Raw genomic sequence first — 19,912 nt, forward strand, 5'->3', positions numbered from 1 at the left:
GAAGATTCCCACATATCAGCTTGGTCTTGGTGGTTGTGGTTGATCAGGCTACCCGACTATCGCTATAAACCCTCGAAACCCCAATCGTTCTTTCATCAATGGATGGAGAATAACATTGGGGCTCGATATATGGACTCCCGCAATAAAACCGCTCCATTGCTTTTGTCAAACGCAAAGTCCGACAATCTTTTAATTATATCAAGAATATCAAGAACCACATGCTGGGCGCTATATACTGTCGTTCACATTGGTTGGCCGGGTGCTGTTAAATAACGTCATCACACCCCGCCATCTGGCAACTATATGTTCCAGCGCTTCCAGACTGTCTGGGGCTCTGGCAAAGAACAAAGGGCACAGAGTCTCCTTCAGCACAATCTACAAAGATCGCATTATTCGTATCATCGAGCACATCCGGAGCTTTTCGAGTCCAACGCTTCTTTTCCAAGCCTCTCCGAGGTTCGAACACCAAAACTCACCCAATCATCTTTTTCACAAAAAAATAAGATGTGCAGTCACTCAGCACAAACATCTGCCCGCCCGCCATTCCTTGGCCTCCGGTTATTGGCAGGTAACCCATTATATATTCTGTTCTAGGAAGGCAGAGTGTTGCGAATACAATCTTTCTACGCAATTAGTCTTATACAGTCACTTCGGCTTACTATATATCCATGAGTTCAAAACTCCATCCAAACCAATAACTTCTCCGGTAATAGCACGGTACACCGACTCACCTCTTAGCCAGACCAAGCTCCTACTCATGTCCGCCTGGTAGACCCGAGAATTCAATGCCCTACTCGACCCTGAAGAGTTTCTATTCTGCTTTACCGCAATGTCTGAAGGGTATATTCCAATTTAATGGCACCTCCAGGCAGCAACGTTCAAGTACAACCGCTTCAATACCCTGAAGCAATCGCATATCTTCAGGGTGCGGTCTCCTCGACTCTAAGTAGCAGGCCTCTTTACTGCGTCATTCCAAGAATCAGCTACTACTTGTGCTGTGTCTTCTGCTCCGTTACATAATGCGCCTTACCGTGCGCGGAATTCGAAACAAAAGCATCTATCAAAGCTCTTATACTACCGGTGATTGTTGCTCACATGACACCAACGCAATAAGCAGGTATATATGATCTCCCAACATCGTGGAGGTCGGTCTTCAGTTTTACCAAAACTATAGCAATCTGCCTTGCCTGAGCGGTCAGAATGATGCTATTCGCTGCAACGTTAGCTTGTAACTATGTTGGTATTAATTGCAATGTACTACCTATAAGAGGCTGGGCCACCAACTATTCTCGATACTGAAAACACCTTTGAAGCTGCTAAAGGGAAGTAACCTGGCAGTTTGATGTTGCCGAATAACATGATGAAGCCAAACAAGTTGGTCTTCCGCCAGCTCTAGTGGGCTAATTCAGCGTCCGATCCTTCCAATCCGTGGCGGCGAATACACAGCTACGGCTACGACCCATTCATATATACATGTCTGTCATCTGCAATGAGACGGCTATTTACCTCATGTCACATCAAGACAGCAGCGAGTGTCGATAACGTCGTCCACCGATAAACAACCCCTTCTCATCTATCATATATATCAGCATATTTCTGACCATTTGATACCAATTCATGAAATGATGAATGTTATAGTGGCTACTGCTGGTACCTCTTCCACAGCGTTCATGTGACTCTGCTGGCGCCATGGCATTTATGATAAGTCGCTCCTGCAATCGAATCGTCCGCAAAGATGATTCCATGAACCCACAGCTAGCTTCCGCACCGAAGGAGCAGTACTGTATCTCGACTAATTCCCTTGTATCTCTCAACGAGTCTGGCATGTACGGTGTCTATCGGAGTCGCACGTGTAACCGGGAGCAGCTGCACAAGCCTCTTATGTGTTTTGATTGACTTCCTATGTCACATCGCGGTCTTTGCGGTTGCAATATCAGAGTGGTGGCAACGAGAAATTATATAGTTCGTCATGACGGATGAACAACAGCAGGACGGGGAAGAAAGGGATCACGGACATTGCGATGAGGACGTCGGTGTATGTTGCTAGCGGCCTCAAGGTGTCCCCCATTCTTATGGCCCGGGTAGTATCCTTCCGGAGAAATCGAAACTTTCTATCGCGAAGAAACGCAAGCAGTCCCAAAGCTGGTGTTACACCCGTTTCTGTCACGCCAATTTCCAAGGCGCAGGCAGGAAAATGGCCAATGCACGGATGACCGGTGCAGCCTTGGGTAGGGCTTTCAAGTGTAGTGTCCTTGAAGGCCAGCATCATTACCAAGGGTTTGCGACGCAAAACGTCTTGGACAAGCACGTCGCAGAGATATGCGTCTTATCGGCCAAAGGTGATCGAATACGGAGTAGCGATCATGTATATAAGAACAGCTAAACTTTCAATATCGACTTCGCAGTATAATCGAACGACATCTATGAGCGGCGGGGGGCAGTATGGTAACATTTCGTGCCTAGTGATTATAAATTGTTCAAGTACCAAGCCGGTAACACTAGCTGATGTTGAAGAGCCCATTGAGAATCCGCTGGAGTTTTCTCTGGAGAGCTTCCGCAATTGCTTCGTCGAGCCTTTATTACAAGCTTGAGTGATTGCGCATAGGGATACCTGTGGCGAATTTCAGGAGCCGGAGAGCAGTCTATGGCGCTCTGGTAGAGGAATCAAGCCCAGTTCGTTCTTTGTGTGGGCGAGCGTTCAGGCAACTTCAAGAGCCGCATCTTATATGGAAGCAAGGCAACATTACGACTACCTGCTGAATAGGTTGAATATTACTTTGCTCCGAGTAAGGCGGATGATGTTGATGAGGTCACACTTACATTGAGCCGTAAGATGACATACATTCCATTTCTCTAAGCCGGATGCATCATCAAGCGCGGCCTCAAGCGCAACGCCAAAAGCAGGCTGTTTCTAGCAGGCCAAGGAGAGCGCAAGTACAGCCTTATGGTCGGCCTCCTCTCTATGTTCAGTCGGTTACGTCCAATTTTTCTTACACCGAATATAGCGCAGATACGTCATTCCCTGCGATCATGTCAGCTTCAACTTATGTTGGTAATGAAATGCCACCGGCTGCAACGCACAGGCCCCTTTATGCGGGCTTCAACTGGTCTGCGCCACTGGATCTCTTTTACACCAGGGTTTATGTTTGCGAGGAGGAATTACTATGGCGACCGCAATCTCCAAGTCAACCTCGCATACCCCCAAAGATGAAGCGACCGCCCCCGCCTTTCGTCCAGACATGATTTTTACCACACTGGCCTTAGTGGGTACAGTCTGGGAGGACGTCGCGAGTTTGCTCGACTGATCTTTACATTTACCTACATTCCCGAAGAACGTCAGTCAAAGAGTTGGGTCCGAGATTGGTTGGCGAAGAACAACTTCGAGTTGCAGGGACGTTTGTGCGGAGTCCGCGAAAAGAATGAGAGACTGTAAATGCTTTTCCTGCTTCACTAGGATGACCAAAGCATTCAAACTGACTGACAACGATTCTAGTCTCGACATTGCTTACTTTGTCAAAAATAACAGTTTCGCTCTCCCATACCGATAGTTTGATCCGGACTATCTTGCATGGAGTATCTCACCCGCAAGCTTCGGAAAAACTGAACTTCACGAACAGCGAGAAATGAGAAGCTCCAAGCAAGTATTTTCTATCTCTCTCTTCCTTGACAGGTCTCTGCTACAGCAAGAGGCTAGTTAGTTGATTGAAATACGGCACCGAGACTATTGGCGATCGGAGTAGTAGTCCGTTCCTTATTTTCTCATGTGATTTTTCTTTTCGGAGTCAACGGAGTCAAGTCCCAGCAGTCCTCACCTTCTTCTCCCCCCTCTTCTGCGAAACCTCTGCCCGGTTCGAACCAACCGGCTTCAGTTTATGGTCGACTGTGAAGCAGCAGAGGAGTCTACGGTGATCTTGTAATGGGCCAATTGGTGCAATTTTATGTTTGTGTTCGTGATGGCTCTGCAGAAGTCAGTCACTGCAGTTTCGAACGAGCCCTATACATCCTTACTACTTCTTCCGATATAGTATATTCTCGGTTTCTTTGCTTCGATATATTCCGATTCCGGTTATGTCATGGTTCCCTTTCTTATAATTGGGGATATTATACAAGACCAAAGCCAAGGATAGGACCAATGAAGCAGACAATGAAGCAATCCATGATTGAGTACAAGGACTCCATGTTGCGGCAATATTAGAAAGATCCAATTATCTATCTTGAAGAGTACCAAAGAATAAATCGAATCTCGTAAAATTCAAACTCATTACCAATATCAAACCCAGTAAAAGCCTTGCACCCGCATCCGTCAATCACGCGTAGCCTGATAATCAGGATGAAAGCTGCTTAAATGGATACTGCCAATAGCCATAGTATAAGATACCGCGTCTTCCGTCGTAATGATATGTCTACCCTCCTACCAAGACAAGCTAAGCTGTAAGAGGAAGGTAATTTACACTACTCATCTAGAACAACCTATCTCCTATGTAATCACTGTCATTAACATCAGTCTTCGCAGATATATGTAGCCAGGCTGTTAGTAGGATCAGCACATATGACAGGATATATTTTGCAACTATCGGTTTCATTGGTATTTATTCTCATATTATTTCGATCATAAATATATACAGAACAGGAATAGCATTGAACAAACCCACAATGATGTTCAAAGTATCACCAAAAAGCTAAAGTCGATACACCTGTCCCGAGCATACTGAATCCAGGTAGTACCAGGTTCGAGATCCAACGACCAGAAGGTCTTGAGGAAAGAAAGAACGCGGCTCCGATCAAGGTTCCCACTCATTCGGATCACGTTCATCATGGCCGTCTCGACAAGGTTCTGCATCTGTGGGTTGCCTCTAGATTCTGTACCTGTGATGAAGAGTGGCCATACTAGGTCCTGCGCGACGGCGGGGCTGCATGATAGGGGTAGCGCGTGGTCGAGAAGCACATCGAGCGAAGATTGTATGCATTTGTCGGGAGATATGGTGTTGGGAAAGACACGGTAAGTGTAGATAAGCGTGGCATGATAGAACATGTCTACTAGGCATTCAAAATCCTGTCGTGCTTGGTCTGATTTGAACTTGATTGTGTGGCTCATCTGCATCATTCGAGCTTTGGCGATTTCAATGTCTAGGAGTGTGGATTCGATCGGGACGGGGTGCGAGATGGGCTGCGTAGTGTATGTTTGTCGCTCGGCGCGGGTCACGCTATGCATGATTCGAATGAAGTCACTGAATACTGTGACGTTGTCATGTGTCGGGAAGTCATCTTGTAGCTGGTCGATTGGATCGAATGTGGTTAATCCGATGTAGACAGACGTGTAGTAGTACTCGTAGAATAGGAATACATCGGCCACATTTGTGTATAGTGCACTGCTGGCGGATTGTAGGTTCCACTGAATGATTTCCCGGGCGCATTGTATGTGTATTCGCCATTGGGCAGCCGGTGCTGTTAGTAGCTCAAGGTTGTAGAGAAGGAGAGCAGAAGCGAGGATATGTCTCGCTTGATCTTTGCTTTGAGCCGCGGTCGGATCCTGAAGTAGGTGTCTCATGTCTCTTGATAACCAGGTCAGGGCCACGTTTTGGTTGTGACGGGAGATGGCTTGGAGCGACTGTGCCCAATGATGGTCTGCTGGATACTTGGCCGCAAGGTCCTTCGATGCGAGAGCAAGCACTGAATATCGTACGGTTGATGAGTCGTGCGACAGAGGTAATACTACGCTTCTCCAAGGATTGTGGAGGTCATCCACCCATGCTAGCCTTGTAGCAACGCCTCGATCGAAGTGGTCGAGCAATTGAGCAGTAAGGCTGTCGAAGGGCAAGCCGGGCCATCGGGCCGGTAGTTGAAGGTCCACATTGGGTACAGCGATGTCTACTCGGCGATGAGAGACCTGCGATGTCTGGGAATTCTTTTGGACCGGTATTGCCTGTCCCGTCAATTTACCCCTGCTTGCGACACCTTGGCCCCATCGTAGATTGATCCCATATCCAGGACACTGAAGTTTCCGTGAAGCACACTTTCGACAATGGGGGAGCGTTCTATCACAGGAGATACGACGCGTTCTGCAGACTTGGCAGTCTAGAAGGTTGAGAAGTTAATTCGAGAATCTACCTCGGTAGTTGATTGGGGTAAAATACCTTTAGCTGGGACTTCTGGAGACGTCCGATCGGAGGTCATGTGTATCGGGAAGCGCAATAGAGTGACTTCGATAGATCGTCCAGCCAAAATTTTATGGTATATTCTCCAATGAGGACCATGCTGCGAATTTAGCGACAAAGCTCACAGACTTGAGGTTAGGGTGAGCGGAGTGAAAGGCCAACAACCATCAAGCAGGGCTTCATCAGCGGATGCACATGATGATGAGACAGATGTATAGCAGAGTTTGAACATCGGCGAAGCGAAAAAGGCACACACCGTTGCCACATTGCTTTGTCACCACTGTTTGGTGTCACGATGTGTGGTTCGAACCCCAGACCGGCCTAGTCTAAACCCATAAAGGAAGCCAAGATGTGAGATTAGACTTTTAGTGGGGTTAGGTACCCGTGACGAGGGTCCAGTTGTTGCCAGTCTGGATATCAGCACATTCGATGATTTATATTCTCCCGATTTCCATGTAGTGGACACCTTGTTGATCCTTCTCGGTAGACGTGTCCATCTTGAAGCTCTTGCAAAGATTGAATAGTACAAAAGAGTCAGTAACCTTTTTTCTGGGTGGGTCAGTGATCTCCGTGTGGCCGCTATTTCCACGCACCGAACCAGGCCAGTCCTCGCATTGTGGATGTCGAAGAATAGAGAGACCTGCGCGGATTAGTCTGAACTCTTGAAGACAAAGAGCATATCATGGCTTATCATGTCTGTTAAGTACCAAGTATGCTTCTGCCGAGGCTTCTGGCTCCATCATTAATAGAACACTTCATTATACACAAAGCCTACTGGTCTACTACCAGTAGAGAAGAATCCATAGTACACTGACACACTTAAACGACATGAAGCTCCTTCAGATCCATTGTCTCATCCTCCGATCTTTTCAAATATTCTTTTTGCAGCAATATTCTCAAAAATGGTGTATAATCAAACACCAAGTCTCTCAGCTTCGCCAATGGCCAAGGTAAATTATGGAACACATAACTCAAAAACCGAGCAAACTCCATGTGATGATTTACATAGTCCACACGTTGTCGTTCAAACAACTCAAAGCCTGCACTGACAGCCCTCGAATCCCGTAGATCAACTCCTTCGAGCGCCTTGGCAAGATAATACCCATCCTCGACAGCCATCCCCATTCCGTACGCCGCATATGGCGAAACAGGATGCACCGCATCTCCCACACCCACGATCCTCCCAGTAGACCACGTCTTCATCGATGGCCGATTGTAAATGTCTCACCGATATACTTGCGTATCGAAATCAGTGGCCTCCACCAGCTGCCGCATGGGGTCCGACCAGCCCTGCAGAATATTCTCTACGTAGGTCTTGCGATCCTCAGGAAGCGGCTTTCCTTCCCACCCCGGCTCGACAACCCACCACTCGAATCCCGGCTTGCCGTCATGTAACATAGGAAAGAAGCTCGCTTGGTTTTGCCAGTCGTGTGAGATGACACCAGTGTTGGCAGGAATCCCAGGGATGTGATCACACCACGCGAGCCAAAGCCGGATGCCTGTGTGGAACAGATGCGGGTCACCAAATGCCTGACGCGAAACGGCGGACCGAATACCATCTCCTGCAATTAGGATATCGGCCTTTATGGGTGTGATGTTGCTATCCTTGAACTTGACTTCCACCTCACCTTCGACCTCCTCGTATCCCGTCACTTCGTGACTGCAGAAAATGACGCCATCGGGGACAAGATCGAGCATTTTCTGAAAAGCAGATGAACGCAAGACGCCATATTGCCAACCCTTGATGCCCATCCGTCTTTCGACTTCTTCATTAAATGGCAGCAGGGCCCGTTCCTTGCCCCATTTGTTCTTGAAGTAGGTCGAGGTATAGGATCCGAAGTTCTCGAGGCTAATTCCGTAGGAGCGCAAAATCGCAAGCACAGGGATGGAAAGGAGAACCGCGCCTCCGATGGCACGGCATTCGGTTTGTCGCTCAAATACCCGCACGTCGTAGCCACGCTTGATGAATGCCAGCGCTGTGGATATAGCACCGGGTCCACCGCCTGCGATAGCGACTCGTTTGCCGGGGCGCCAGGTGGACATTTCGACGGTTCCAGATCAAAGAAAGAAAAACGAGCCTAACGAGTGGGAAAAAAAATAATGAGAGTAGTGGAAATGAGTTGAGCAGTATGGAATTCAAAGGCAACACCTTCATAACGCACCGTGCGATCAAATATCTATAAACACGATTGTATATGACTGCTTACTCAGCGGAAAGCGGAATTTCCAAGGCTACTTTATGTTCCGCAGGGTCTTTTCACCCGGCACAACAGCTTCCCAAAACCCGAAATGTCTACGCTCGCTCCGCTAGTCCAGCATCTGTTGCAAATATAGTCGTGCCTTTACCTCCTAGGGTAGTGATGTGTACCATTGGGACCTGGTGAGGGGTTTCCCTGTACAAGATTGATCAATCGATTATCTTGGGGGTTCATCTACGTGGGGGGATCTCCGAGGTGTGCTGATAGGCACTAGTTATACAACGATCGGTGGAAATAATAGTTACGATTAGTGGATAAAAGGGACTATGTATTGATTGTAACCTACTACTACTACTAATCTCCATACTGTATGCTGCCTATGGAAAGGCAGGAACCCATTTCAGCATGATACAGAAGACACTATGTAGTGTTTGTGGGGTCGACACATTGCGTTTGTCTATAACCATATCAGGAAGGAAGGGCTCAAGAGGTGATGGATCAACACCTAAGCATACTATAGCTTGATGAATGGAGATCTTCCAGAGACACACATTAGCATCGCTAATCCCAAAGAAAGGTTGTTCGACAAAGCCAACATTAAAGAACTCGGGAGCATCCATCCGTCTTTGTGTCACCCTCGCAAAAGACCGCAACAAAGAAATTCCCTCGATTATTCAAAAATAGTCTTCCCGCACTCGCAGCTCCAGATCTCCCTTTTATCCTCAGATAAAGTCAATATAAAAGGGTACTTAAGCGGTGCATCCATATCCCATCGCCCATCTACGTCCTCTTCTGCTATTGACGCAACATGACATTTCATCAAATTCCTTCTCAAGGCCGAGTCGCTGAAGCCCGTAATTACGACCCTTGGCACCTTCACGAGCCATCCAGTCAATGGATAGATTTCTGTCATGAAAACGGGATCCCCTGGTGCGGGCTGACTTCTCCGGACGACGAGTTTCCCTACCAAGAGGATTTTGATGCCAAGATCACCTATCAATGGGCGTCAAGCGCTCAGCATGAAAAGCGTAGGAAAGGTCTGATATACTTACCCCCTTAGATACCTGCTATGATCCCCCGCTAACGTGAAGTCAATAACCAGGCTACGAATCCAGAGTCAAGATTTGCAACTCCACCATCCCCCGAGTCAAAGAGCCCAACAACCCCATCTCCATCCGACTCTACTATCCCATAGCCTTCTTTGGGCAACGAGGCACCGCGGATCCGCTCCCCCTATACATCCACTTTCGCGGGGGCGGATTCCTCTGCGGAGATCTGGACACCGAGGATGCCATCTGCGCCGAAATGGTCAGTAGCCTGACGCCTACCTGCCCCATCATCGTCATTAGCATCGACTACCGAAGTACCGTGGAAGAACCCTTTCCAGCCATGTATCATGACGCCTGGGAGGCATTCGAGTTCATCCAGGATCGAATTAGAGGTTACGGCGGGGATCCGAAACGCGTCATCCTCGGCGGGGAGGACTCTGGCGCTGCGCTGGCACTATGGGTTGCCATGTTCGCGAAGAAGACGGAGGTAGTATCCAAGACGCAAAGACTTAACATTGTAGGGTTGAACTTGACTACCCCGTGGTTTCCGCATATGGATGTGGAGAAGAGCGCGCAGACCGAGTTTTCGAGGTATCAGTGTTGGAACGCGCCGTTTCTGCCGATGGCTGTCCACCACATGTATAGAGACATGCTCGAAATGGAGGCGTCCAATTTGTCGCATTTCACTGTTGGGGAATGTTCGAATTTCTCGGGATTACCGAGGACTTTTATGCTGGTTGCGGGACAGAGCTTGTTGAGGGATCAGGCGTTGAGACTTGCGCAATGCATGGAAGAAGCTGGGTAGGGCTTTGTTTTTCTTACCTTCTTCACTTACGGGGGCTGTACTGATGGTCTACTAGTGTTCAACTTTCCATCGAAATATTCTCCGGCATGCCTCATGAGTTTCGTCGCATCTATGTCTTACCGCAGACTGGAGTCGCAAATGCTATGGTCGAGGATAATATTAGGTGGATTCTCAGAATGCCTGAGCGTTTGTATACCGACTAAGTTAATCATAAGTTGTGATAGCCTGGGTTTAATCTTTTGATTGCTATGTGGACTACCGGGGATGACCTTTGCGTTGAGTGTTTATGAAACGGTCGTTACACCAATTGTATGATACAACTAGCTTCATTAGCTAGAACCTGCCTTCTCGCTGATATGCGCAAATTCCTTCTGCTCTTTGTCGTACCAAACGCCATGTTTCCTCCATTCCTCATTGTCCGAATACCGATCCAGATACCAGGTGATGTTACCCCCGGAAAATTCCGCATCCACGAACCCACATCCCAAGTATCCAAATCTATTTCCACTCCAATATTCGATCTCGTAGTCGCTCAGAGTAGGTGTTTTCAGTGCTTCGAAGAATGCCAATCGAGAGCCAGGCCAGATGGTAATCGGGCCATCAACCCTGCCCTGCTTGAACCAGCTAGAACAGGGATCAGACCAACACGTCCTGGGGAAGTATGTCCGAGCGTGCTCGACAAAATCTCGCACTGCGGACTCCTTAGGACTGAGTCGCCGGATATGCTCTCTCCGCATACGCTTGACGATCTGGATGAAGTGATTCGTCACGTGGGAGATAATGGGGAGAATGGACCCATGTGCCGCAGGCGTAAAGGGACCTCCATACATGAAGTAGTTCGGGAATCCGTCGATGCTAACTGTCAAGTAACTGGTCGGAGCATCTTTCCATTTGTCGGCAAGGTTAACGCCGTCCAGCCCGATGATAGGGTATCGGGGTCGGAACGATGTGTCGAATCCGGTGGCGCAAATGATGACGTCTACCTCATGTTCGGTTCCTGTTGCGGAGTCAATGAACCCTTTCGGTGTGATCGATTGGATTCGTTCTGTGAACACGGTCGTCTTGTCGGATGCGAGTGCTTCTAGGTAGCCTGTGCCTGGTGTTGGGCGTCGGCAGCCTACGTTGAAGGTTTTGGGGATTAGGGCGTCCTTGACGTAGGGTTTTGGTGCGAGCTTGTCGGACATGCTCTTGTAGGAGGACTAATGTGCGGGTAAGTATCTGGGGTTGTTAGGTTTGTAAAAGCACGTACAGCGTTCGCTTCGTCCGACTCAGCGGTGTTGCGGAGTGTAAGTTTGGCGCGTTGGTTGAGCTCATGCTCGACTGATTTGTGGTATCGGTGGTACATCTCGGGGTCTTTGTTGAATTCGCTCTTCTGCTCTGGGGTATCTGGATGGCATTAGTGTTTATCTTTTGTGGCAGGGAATGCCACGTACAGTCAAAATTGCGGCCGTCCTTTCCAGCGTAGCGTTGCGCAAAAGCAGCCGTGATCCAGATTGGGGTTCGCACCCAGGTGTAGAGGTGTGAGACGTCGTTGAGGATTGAGGGAACGACTTGAACCCCTGAACTGCCCGATCCGATCACTGCTACACGCTTGTCCTTCAGATCCAGTCCCTCGGGGTAGGCTGCTGTGTGGCACAGGGTTCCTTGGAAAGAGTGCAGTCCCGGAGTGTCAGGCCATTTCCAGGAACTACTCTGAGGTCAGGAGGGTGAATGCGACGATGGAAGGGGATAAGACGCACTTGAGAAATCCAGCTCCGTTTATTAAGACATCACACTCATCCTCCCACTCCTTCACACACGGCGTATCTTGTTGCAGCTTGACCACCCATTTACTCTTTTCCTCGTTCCAAATTGCCGATACGACGCGGGTGTTTAGTGTGATATACTTCATCATGCCTTCTTCCACGACGATCTGCTTCAGATACTCCCATATCTCCTTTGCACTCGAATAGAAACTCGACCAGTTTGGGTTTGGACGCCACGGAAACGAATAGGCGATGCTAGGCACATCGCATGCACATCCCGGGTATCGATTCTCATACCAAGTACCCCCGATATCTGCGTTCTTCCCGTAGCACACGATCTCCACACCCAGTCCAGCTAGCGCCGATGGGGCATAATGGAGAAAGTCGATCCCCGATGCTCCCGCACCCATCATGATTATCTTGAACGGTTTCCCCAGTGGCGGCTCGTTGATCAGATGACTGTGAACCGTATAGCCCCGGTCGGATGGTTTGTTGAGTTCCGCATGTTGGACGGGTCTAGTTACTGAGGCAGGATGAGGCCCCGGGGTATTACTCCCAAGGCGACTATCCCCGGGTAGGCCATATTTCTCGAACACCGGATTGGTATGCGCGGTCTGATCAATGGAGCCCATGTTTGTGGGGTGAGTTACAAAATACTCGAGGCTTGAATCGATTAAGTTAGAGGTGGAGACAGTGAGCCAAACTTAGCTGGAGGACGTAGATGCGGGCGCACCGACGATCCAATATATAATCTGCCATTTGGCACTCAGCTATCATCATCCCTGTCACTCAGTAAGGCCTATCATGTGGGAAAATGGCCGAAGCCTGGACTGTCGCGATAGGGTGCATTAGACTGTTCCTTACTGTGTGTACTTGATGGTTATCAGTGGACTTGAACCAAGCGTGGGGTTTGATGCTGCGAATTAGTGGGAGGGGCAAGTGAGGGGGTGGATGGCACAATTTTGGACCAAGTGGGTGGATGGATACGCGTGAGCCAATACGCGTTACACACTGGCTATTCTCGGTGAAACCACCCCATTCTTTGCATATATAGAGCGCACAATTCCAGACACGGTCGCAAATCCATCGCTAGAATATGCACGCTGCAGACATATCTGTTACTTGATTGCTCAAGCCATCCGAGGCCAACCGCGAAATGCTCGAATTTCCAAAGTCCGACCGTACCGTTCGGGTGCGAATGGTCGATACCACCACTTTGATGACTGTCAACACCGGATTCCTCATACAACCAGTGCAGCCGGGCCATGAGATTTTGAACCTCACCGATGTTGCCTTTCTTATAGAACATGAGGCATCAAATCAGAAGGTCATGTTCGACCTCGGCACGCGAAAGGACTACTGGAACCTCCCTCCAGTCGTTCGCCAGCCTTTTGATCAAGCCATGAAGGCCGCGAGAGTAGACAAGGATGTCACTGAAATCCTTTGTGAGAAGGGCATCGAACTGCGCGACATTGGTAAGAAGCTTCGGTTTATATCCATGCGTTCTCTTCTAACAAGTGCTGACTGTGTAGGGTCTGTCATATGGTCTCACTACCACTGGGATCATATAGGAAACGTGGCTCTGTTTCCCCCAACAACCACCTTGGTTGTAGGCCCTGGGTTCAAATCACACCCTCATCTGTTGCCTGGCTTCCCAGAAGACGCTGAGTCTCCAGTGTCAGCGGATGCCTTCGTTGGGAGAGACGTGGTTGAGCCTGACTTCGAAGACGGATTGACGATCGGAGGGTTTCGTGCACAAGATTTCTTTGGGGATGGTTCATTCTACTTGCTGGGTAAGTCAATCGATCTTCCTGTGAAAAGCTGGAGCTGCTTACTGTATGACTAGACACGCCTGGGCACTGCGTCGGTCACTTATGCGGCCTTGCCCGGACAACGGCTGACACCTTCGTCTTTCTTGGTGGGGACATCTGCCACTTTCCGGGCGTCATAAGACCGAACGCCAGGCTTCCATTCCCCGACAACATCCCGTCAGAGGCTTTGGACAAAGATTCTTTCTTTCCAAGTCCATGCCCATGCAGCATTTTCACAAATAGCCACCCGATAGCCAAGGTTGACCCGAGACAAGAACCCTTCTATGAGGTTTCTGGTTACGAAGGGAGCGCCTTTTTCGACGCGGAGGTTGCACAGAAGTCTGTCACTAAACTGTTAGACTTTGAGGCATCTGAAAACGTTCTGATATGCATAGCCCATGATTCTGATTTGCTATTGCATCTCCCCACTTTCAATGACTCACCGTCCTCTGACCTCAATCCTTGGAAAGAGAAGGGCTGGAAGGAGAAGCTGCGCTGGGGATGGCTCAACGAGCTGCCGCGTGCTGGTCGTCCTGGCAGGAAGCCACTTGTTGAAGGGTACTGGCGCGATGGCAAATTATGGGAAGAGGCGGTGCAGACGCTTCGTCGCAAGGCAGAAACGTAGAGGTTCGATCACAAATGGAAACCCCCCTTCAGACACCAAGGCTCTCTATGATAGATTATATAAGAGAAGAATGATGAATTAAGAGCTTCCACAATACTACCTCTTCCAAGTATTAGAGCCGAAACTTTCATATCGCGTTTCTCACATAGCACTTGTAGGCCGCGAGAAGCACATTAAGTACGTATTTACATAGATAACGCGCTTCCCATTTCCATACTGATCGGGCTGTTCAGATATGTGGTGGAGAAACACAATTTGAGTGTTCTTTCCTTTTGAAATTGAAAATGGTTCGAAGACAAACTTTGAGCATATACGTTTGCATTACCCGAAGGTCAACAAAATCAGCCATGGCGGGCCCTCAAGTCCACGTCGCTAACACTATTTATTCACTTCCTCTTCATCCCTTTTATCCTCAATTCCTTTATATCAATCCTCACTTTCACTTCAAAATCGTCTATTATCGCTGTTAATAGTTTATATTAGACTTCACTTGTATCCGAAGCTATTGCAAAGCCCATTTGTCAGATATGTCATCGAAAGAGACCCTTCCTCTGTTCCTCCACAATCTCAAAGACTCTGGACAGTACAGTGACCTCAAGATTGAGTGTGAAGGAGAAGCATTCCATGTGCACAAAGCCATCGTCTGTTCCCAGTCTGAGATCCTATCTCATAAATACAAAGACGCGTCTGAGGTGAGGCGATACTTCTATTACGCCTCCATACGGAGCCAATAATAATCCTACAGGGTGCTCCTGAGGCAGTCATTCAGATCGAGGGATATGATACAGCAACAGTGAAACTGATGATTGAGTTCCTATACTTCGGAGATTATGCGATTCCTGATAAAGGTACGAGGACACGTACATTCCTCGGTCATTTAGCTCTGCTAACACACGATTGACTAGAACTACCTCAAGAGAGTGAGCTAAGCATCTCGGCAGACGCTTCAAAGAAGCCCACTACAGCGGAAAGACTGCGCCCCCATATCTACGTCTACTATATTGCGGACGAATATCACTTGCAAGACCTGAAAAACAAGGCAGCAAATCACATAGAGACCGCGACTAAAATGGCTTGGAATCCGAAAGGATTTGTTGAGTTTGTCAAGGAAGTGTTCGAACAAGCTGATACAACAATACGCCAGAAGCTATCTAAACTCATTAGTGATCATATTGACGACTTTGGCCAGACCGAAGTGCTGGAGAAGCTCATCGATGACGATTTGAGCAGATGCGTGATCATGGCCATGAAGGCAAGGTATGAGTGGACGCAGCCACAATTGATGGTTACTCAGGAATGCCTGACTACAACAAACAGAACAGTGGAGAGTTTGAAAGCACAGGTCGAGGTGCTGCAGAAGAAGATCTGTAGTATGAAGGCTGGTGTAGAGCAAGGCCACAATCTGCTTTATAACACAAAGACTTGCCGTCATTGCGGTATGATGTTCCTTGGCAATCTTGTATGCAAGGGTGCTTTTGAAGATGGCTATTTTCTTCGTTGCAGTCGATGCCGAACCAAACATCATTAGATTGGCCCACTGACTTAATCCTAGCTTACAGAATCATTGTTGCTAACGTCTAGGAGAAACAGACAATGAGTCTTATTTGCAAACATGCCCCAGATGCCCCTGACGCCTATCACCTTCAACTTCTCTAGAGCCAGTACTTTCTTCCTGCCCGATCACGAGCAGCCATCTGGCGCGTGTCAGATGTAGTTGTGAGAAGGCAGGACGCACCGGTGCTGACGGCTATCATCATCATTCGTATCGCCAGGCCATACATTGCAGCGAAATGGATAGTGTATCGGTATGGCACGTTAGCATTATTCGTCACTTCAAAAGTTACTAAAGCGGGCGTTTTGCAAAGCAAATGAAGACCACCGGCGAGGATAGCATGATTCTGATAGAGAACGACATGGATGGGGGGATGATTGTGGAAACCTTCTTATCAGTACACGGCAGCCTCTGAATTGTCTTCACAGATTGAGCATAGGGAAATGGAACCTTAGCACTGTCTTTCGAATTAACCAAACCTCAATATTTAGTTAAGATTTCCTTGATTAGGTAGTTCATTGGACCAGGAGCTCTATATCTCATTATCAACGAGATGTTTCTTGAAATTTTAGCTGGTCCATGGAATAACCATCCACTCTACGGTCCAAGCCAACAGTAATGTGATGGTTGAGGAAATCTTATCAGCTGGCCACCCCCGATCGCTACCACCCCGCACGATAATGCAACCCAGGAGTTGTTAGTGTTTTCCCTAAATTAGCGCCGCACAAATCCATGACTACAATAGGGTGCGAGGATTATCTATCCCGCTGGTGTGATTTGATCTCCTACTGTTTCCCTTTGAGGATAGCGCACTGACTGCTGCTTGCCTTATCGTCCTTCAATTCTGTCTATAGATATCTCTACTAGCACGCTTTTCGAATACTGTACCGACTTCACTCAAGGATCGGTTTATCAGGAACGATGTTAGGATTCTGGTGTGCTGCTATTGTCATTCTTCTTGTCTTTCTTTATCAGCGGCTCTCGAGTTCCATTTCTAAACTTCCTGGTCCTTGGTATACCAAGTTTACAAGCCTGGTTATCAAGTACCATGAGTTCTCGGCTAGCCGTCGGATGTTCATCCATCAGCTACATAAGCGGTATGGCACTGTGGTGCGGATAGCACCCAACGAGGTCTCATTTGCATCTTTGGATGCCATTCGAGAGATTTACGCTTCAGGCGGCAGTGGCTATGATAAGACGGAGTTATATAACCTCTTTCGCCAGTTTGGGATCAAGTAGGTCGCGCATATTTGATCTTCTCCGGATACTAATCATTTCCAGGACAATGTTCTCTACACTCGACAAGCAGACGGTAGGTTTCTCACGGTGGAATTGAGACTCATTAGCTGACCGTCCAAAGCACAGCGAACGAAAGCGACAATTAGCCGATCGATATGCCATGTCAAACATACTGCGAGAACATCATGTGTCGGCAATCCGAGATAGCGCTAAAGCATTCATATCCAAGTGTGCTGCTGTGGCGAAGAGTGTGGATGTCTATGTATGTAAGGAATCCAGATCATACTTGACTTGTCATACTAACTTCATTAGGTTTATCTACATTGCTACGCACTTGACTGCGTAACACACTTCATGTTCAGTCCTAGCGGATTGAAATCTCTCACCGATGAAAATGATTTCGAGCTGATGGAGGAAATGACCTACCATAACAGCTTACAGAGTATGTTGCTTTCTGTGCGATAAAGGAACTACTAATGGATACAGAAAACCTACTTCCTTACTACCTGCCACATCTAGCTCCATACTTCCCTTCTTGGCTGCTACCCCGTCGGGCCCCTAAATCCAACGCATACGTCCATAGAGTCACAGCCCAAACAAGTCCAGACGAGTACAGTCTCCTTGCTCGTCTCTTGCGAAAGGATTCGTCCATTTCCAGGTCACAAGCAGCAGCAGAATGCAAAGACCATATGGCGGCAGGAATCGACACAACAGGCGATGGCTTGTGCTTTTTGATGTGGGAGTTGTCGCAACCGCACAACTTTCGATTTCAAGACCGTCTTTATGAGGAGCTTCGCTCAGCACCAGAAGGTACGCAGATTGATCGATTGCCGTACCTCGATGCTGTAATCAAGGAGGCCTTGCGCTGTGCGCCGCCAATTCCCATGTCATTCCCTCGTTATGTACCCAGCGGTGGTAGAACAATTGATGGGACCTTCATCCCCGAGGGAACCATCGTCAGCTGCCAGCCGTATAGTGTACATCGCCTCGACACAAAGGTATTCCCGGATCCAGATACTTTCAATCCGGATCGCTGGATGGAGGAAGATGGCATCAACGAGCGTAACCGATTGTTTTTTGCTTTTAGCACCGGAGGGAGAGGGTGCACTGGAAGAAAGTAAGTTGCATTTAGTATCTTCGTGACTTCGGATCTAACTCTTGAAAGCCTGGCGACTGTTGAGATGAAGATCCTTCTCCAAGAAGTTTATTCCCGGTTCCAGACGACGGTGGCTCCGGACATGACTAGCTCCATGGAGATCGACGACCAAATCATCTCGTCTCGACCGAAGGGACAGAAGTGCAAGCTTATTTTTACTCCTCGTGAAGTATGAGATCCATTCGCCCGAACGCACCATGAATATTGGCATCAGCACATCATCGGGATTTATTCCAACGCAGGCCCGGACAGCCGTGAGGGGTGGAGATATCCGGTCCGCTTTTGATGCGGGGTAAGTAGATCAGGGGCGAGCGCTAGAAGATGAAGTCAGAAGTAGCCATCCATGAATTAAATTATCGGCTGTTTGGACCGGCATTTCTTTCTAAAACACTATAAACTTTGTGTCCACTGTTTCGTTGGTAATTGGTACCAAATACAGAGCTCAGAGAACCGAGGTTTGGCCTCCAAAAAGCAGACGTCTGCATCTTCTATAAGTACCAGCTAAATCATCGATATCAGTCCGACACAATGGCTGTCGATTGGAATCATTTGATATTATCTCCTATTATAACCGGATAAGAGTCCCATTCATACCATGCACATGTCCTCCCTCTCAAACTGGGCCACAGTAGCCCTCCAGGCCCTTCTTCTACTTTCTCCCAACATTCCTGTAGCTACCTCCTCACCATCTCCCCCAGAACTATCATTCCTATACACGGCCTACGTCGAATGTGAATCAAGTCTCATGAGCTCTCCTGGCCCTCACGGCGTGCGACGTACAATTCCAATCGTGGGTGGAAACTTCACTGGTCCTAATTTATCTGGTAACCTATATCCCATATCCCATACCTTCACATCAGTTACTAACATCCTTTAACAGGCAAGATTCTCGACGTCGGCGCCGACTGGGGCCTAGTCGATCCCCAAACTGGCATCTTCAGCGCAGACACCCGATACAACTTCCGGACCGATGATGGAGAGGATATTTTCCTTCAGACATCTGGGCCGAAGTCGCCCAGTGGACAGCTACATCTGAGACTGGTTTTTGAGACGGGTAGTCGGAAGTATTACTGGTTGAATAATGTTGTTGGTATGTTGGGTTCTGCAGTCTTTGGAGAGGGAGGTATTTTGATGGATGGGGTACGCTAATATGATGAATAGCTATCGGTATATTAACCAATGTGGCGGAAACGGCTAATACTAGCCTGCTCAGAATTGATGCTTGGAATGTGAGTGGACTGGCTTTATTCTTGGTTGGTTGTGTTGATACTGACGAGGGTTGAATTCAGATGGCTACGGATTGGAACTCGACGAGTTTTGTGAATCCAACTACGACTACTACTTCTGGTTGAAAGAGTCCGAATAGATCGGTCGATATATTACGGGGTTTCTGGTATTATTGTTGAGCCTGCTGGGGAGATAAGGTCAACCGAAGAAGGCTTAATGCCATGCTCGAATTTGGCTGTATACCTATAAGAAGTGAAGTACACGGAACTTCGATAATCTCAAACCATTACTTCAAACCAGCTACCTATTATGTGCAATAAGATGCTGTATTTACACGTAAATCTGGAATA

The 19,912-nt window shown here is 48.1% G+C and overlaps 7 protein-coding genes across 7 annotated transcripts; 4 read left to right on the forward strand and 3 right to left on the reverse strand.

The window, feature by feature from the left end:
• Window positions 1-4,580: 4,580 nt before the first annotated feature.
• On the reverse strand, window positions 4,581-6,344 carry BO88DRAFT_389544 (Zn(II)2Cys6 transcription factor). Its single transcript, XM_025704918.1, has 2 exons — window positions 6,135-6,344; window positions 4,581-6,075 (listed from the first exon to the last, which is right to left on the reverse strand). The coding sequence occupies exons 1-2, from the start codon at window positions 6,172-6,174 to the stop codon at window positions 4,661-4,663; spliced, it is 1,455 nt and encodes a 484-aa protein (XP_025562233.1). The 5' UTR covers window positions 6,175-6,344; the 3' UTR covers window positions 4,581-4,660.
• Window positions 6,345-6,616: 272 nt separating this feature from the next.
• Window positions 6,617-8,203, reverse strand: BO88DRAFT_463491 (FAD-dependent oxidoreductase). The gene is made up of 2 exons (XM_025711258.1): window positions 7,392-8,203; window positions 6,617-7,352 (listed from the first exon to the last, which is right to left on the reverse strand). The coding sequence occupies exons 1-2, from the start codon at window positions 8,196-8,198 to the stop codon at window positions 6,975-6,977; spliced, it is 1,185 nt and encodes a 394-aa protein (XP_025562234.1). The 5' UTR covers window positions 8,199-8,203; the 3' UTR covers window positions 6,617-6,974.
• A 958-nt stretch (window positions 8,204-9,161) lies between these two features.
• On the forward strand, window positions 9,162-10,410 carry BO88DRAFT_463498 (alpha/beta-hydrolase; the record flags this gene model as incomplete). Its single annotated transcript, XM_025711259.1, has 3 exons — window positions 9,162-9,381; window positions 9,456-10,203; window positions 10,263-10,410. The coding sequence occupies 3 exons, from the start codon at window positions 9,162-9,164 to the stop codon at window positions 10,408-10,410; spliced, it is 1,116 nt and encodes a 371-aa protein (XP_025562235.1).
• Window positions 10,411-10,465: 55 nt separating this feature from the next.
• On the reverse strand, window positions 10,466-12,879 carry BO88DRAFT_435809 (flavin-containing monooxygenase). The gene is made up of 4 exons (XM_025709527.1): window positions 11,947-12,879; window positions 11,641-11,894; window positions 11,457-11,593; window positions 10,466-11,406 (listed from the first exon to the last, which is right to left on the reverse strand). The coding sequence occupies exons 1-4, from the start codon at window positions 12,582-12,584 to the stop codon at window positions 10,537-10,539; spliced, it is 1,899 nt and encodes a 632-aa protein (XP_025562236.1). The 5' UTR covers window positions 12,585-12,879; the 3' UTR covers window positions 10,466-10,536.
• A 177-nt stretch (window positions 12,880-13,056) lies between these two features.
• On the forward strand, window positions 13,057-14,416 carry BO88DRAFT_405359 (MBL fold metallo-hydrolase). Its single transcript, XM_025706859.1, has 3 exons — window positions 13,057-13,427; window positions 13,485-13,745; window positions 13,799-14,416. The coding sequence occupies exons 1-3, from the start codon at window positions 13,109-13,111 to the stop codon at window positions 14,386-14,388; spliced, it is 1,170 nt and encodes a 389-aa protein (XP_025562237.1). The 5' UTR covers window positions 13,057-13,108; the 3' UTR covers window positions 14,389-14,416.
• A 499-nt stretch (window positions 14,417-14,915) lies between these two features.
• Window positions 14,916-15,969, forward strand: BO88DRAFT_415614 (BTB/POZ domain-containing protein; the record flags this gene model as incomplete). Its single annotated transcript, XM_025708212.1, has 5 exons — window positions 14,916-15,080; window positions 15,134-15,236; window positions 15,294-15,645; window positions 15,706-15,824; window positions 15,917-15,969. The coding sequence occupies 5 exons, from the start codon at window positions 14,916-14,918 to the stop codon at window positions 15,967-15,969; spliced, it is 792 nt and encodes a 263-aa protein (XP_025562238.1).
• A 777-nt stretch (window positions 15,970-16,746) lies between these two features.
• On the forward strand, window positions 16,747-19,687 carry BO88DRAFT_389551 (cytochrome P450; the record flags this gene model as incomplete). Its single annotated transcript, XM_025704919.1, has 10 exons — window positions 16,747-17,175; window positions 17,222-17,252; window positions 17,301-17,441; window positions 17,492-17,621; window positions 17,666-18,296; window positions 18,345-18,455; window positions 18,918-19,159; window positions 19,216-19,425; window positions 19,497-19,564; window positions 19,625-19,687. Exons 1-10 carry the CDS (start codon window positions 16,862-16,864, stop codon window positions 19,685-19,687), a joined length of 1,941 nt encoding a protein of 646 aa, XP_025562239.1. The 5' UTR covers window positions 16,747-16,861.
• Window positions 19,688-19,912: the final 225 nt, after the last annotated feature.

Source organism: Aspergillus vadensis, assembly GCF_003184925.1.
Source record: "Aspergillus vadensis CBS 113365 unplaced genomic scaffold BO88scaffold_13, whole genome shotgun sequence".
Lineage (NCBI taxonomy): Eukaryota > Fungi > Ascomycota > Eurotiomycetes > Eurotiales > Aspergillaceae > Aspergillus > Aspergillus vadensis.

What these genes read in the sequence shown, in the direction of transcription:
- BO88DRAFT_389544 (XM_025704918.1), bottom strand. Translation starts at nt 6,174, where the DNA reads ATGACCTCCGATCGGACGTCTCCAGAAGTCCCAGCTAAAG. An exon ending in TCCAGAAGTCCCAGCTAAAG is followed by an intron (nt 6,076 to 6,134) that starts GTATTTTACCCC and finishes TCAACCTTCTAG; the next exon opens with ACTGCCAAGTCTGCAGAACG.
- BO88DRAFT_463491 (XM_025711258.1), bottom strand. Translation starts at nt 8,198, where the DNA reads ATGTCCACCTGGCGCCCCGGCAAACGAGTCGCTATCGCAGGCGGTGGA. An exon ending in CCACTGATTTCGATACGCAA is followed by an intron (nt 7,353 to 7,391) that starts GTATATCGGTGA and finishes CCATCGATGAAG; the next exon opens with ACGTGGTCTACTGGGAGGAT.
- BO88DRAFT_435809 (XM_025709527.1), bottom strand. Translation starts at nt 12,584, where the DNA reads ATGGGCTCCATTGATCAGACCGCGCATACCAATCCGGTGTTCGAGAAA. An exon ending in AACGGAGCTGGATTTCTCAA is followed by an intron (nt 11,895 to 11,946) that starts GTGCGTCTTATC and finishes ACCTCAGAGTAG; the next exon opens with TTCCTGGAAATGGCCTGACA. An exon ending in GGACGGCCGCAATTTTGACT is followed by an intron (nt 11,594 to 11,640) that starts GTACGTGGCATT and finishes AATGCCATCCAG; the next exon opens with ATACCCCAGAGCAGAAGAGC.
- BO88DRAFT_405359 (XM_025706859.1), top strand. Translation starts at nt 13,109, where the DNA reads ATGCTCGAATTTCCAAAGTCCGACCGTACCGTTCGGGTGCGAATGGTC. An exon ending in CATCGAACTGCGCGACATTG is followed by an intron (nt 13,428 to 13,484) that starts GTAAGAAGCTTC and finishes CTGACTGTGTAG; the next exon opens with GGTCTGTCATATGGTCTCAC. An exon ending in TGGTTCATTCTACTTGCTGG is followed by an intron (nt 13,746 to 13,798) that starts GTAAGTCAATCG and finishes CTGTATGACTAG; the next exon opens with ACACGCCTGGGCACTGCGTC.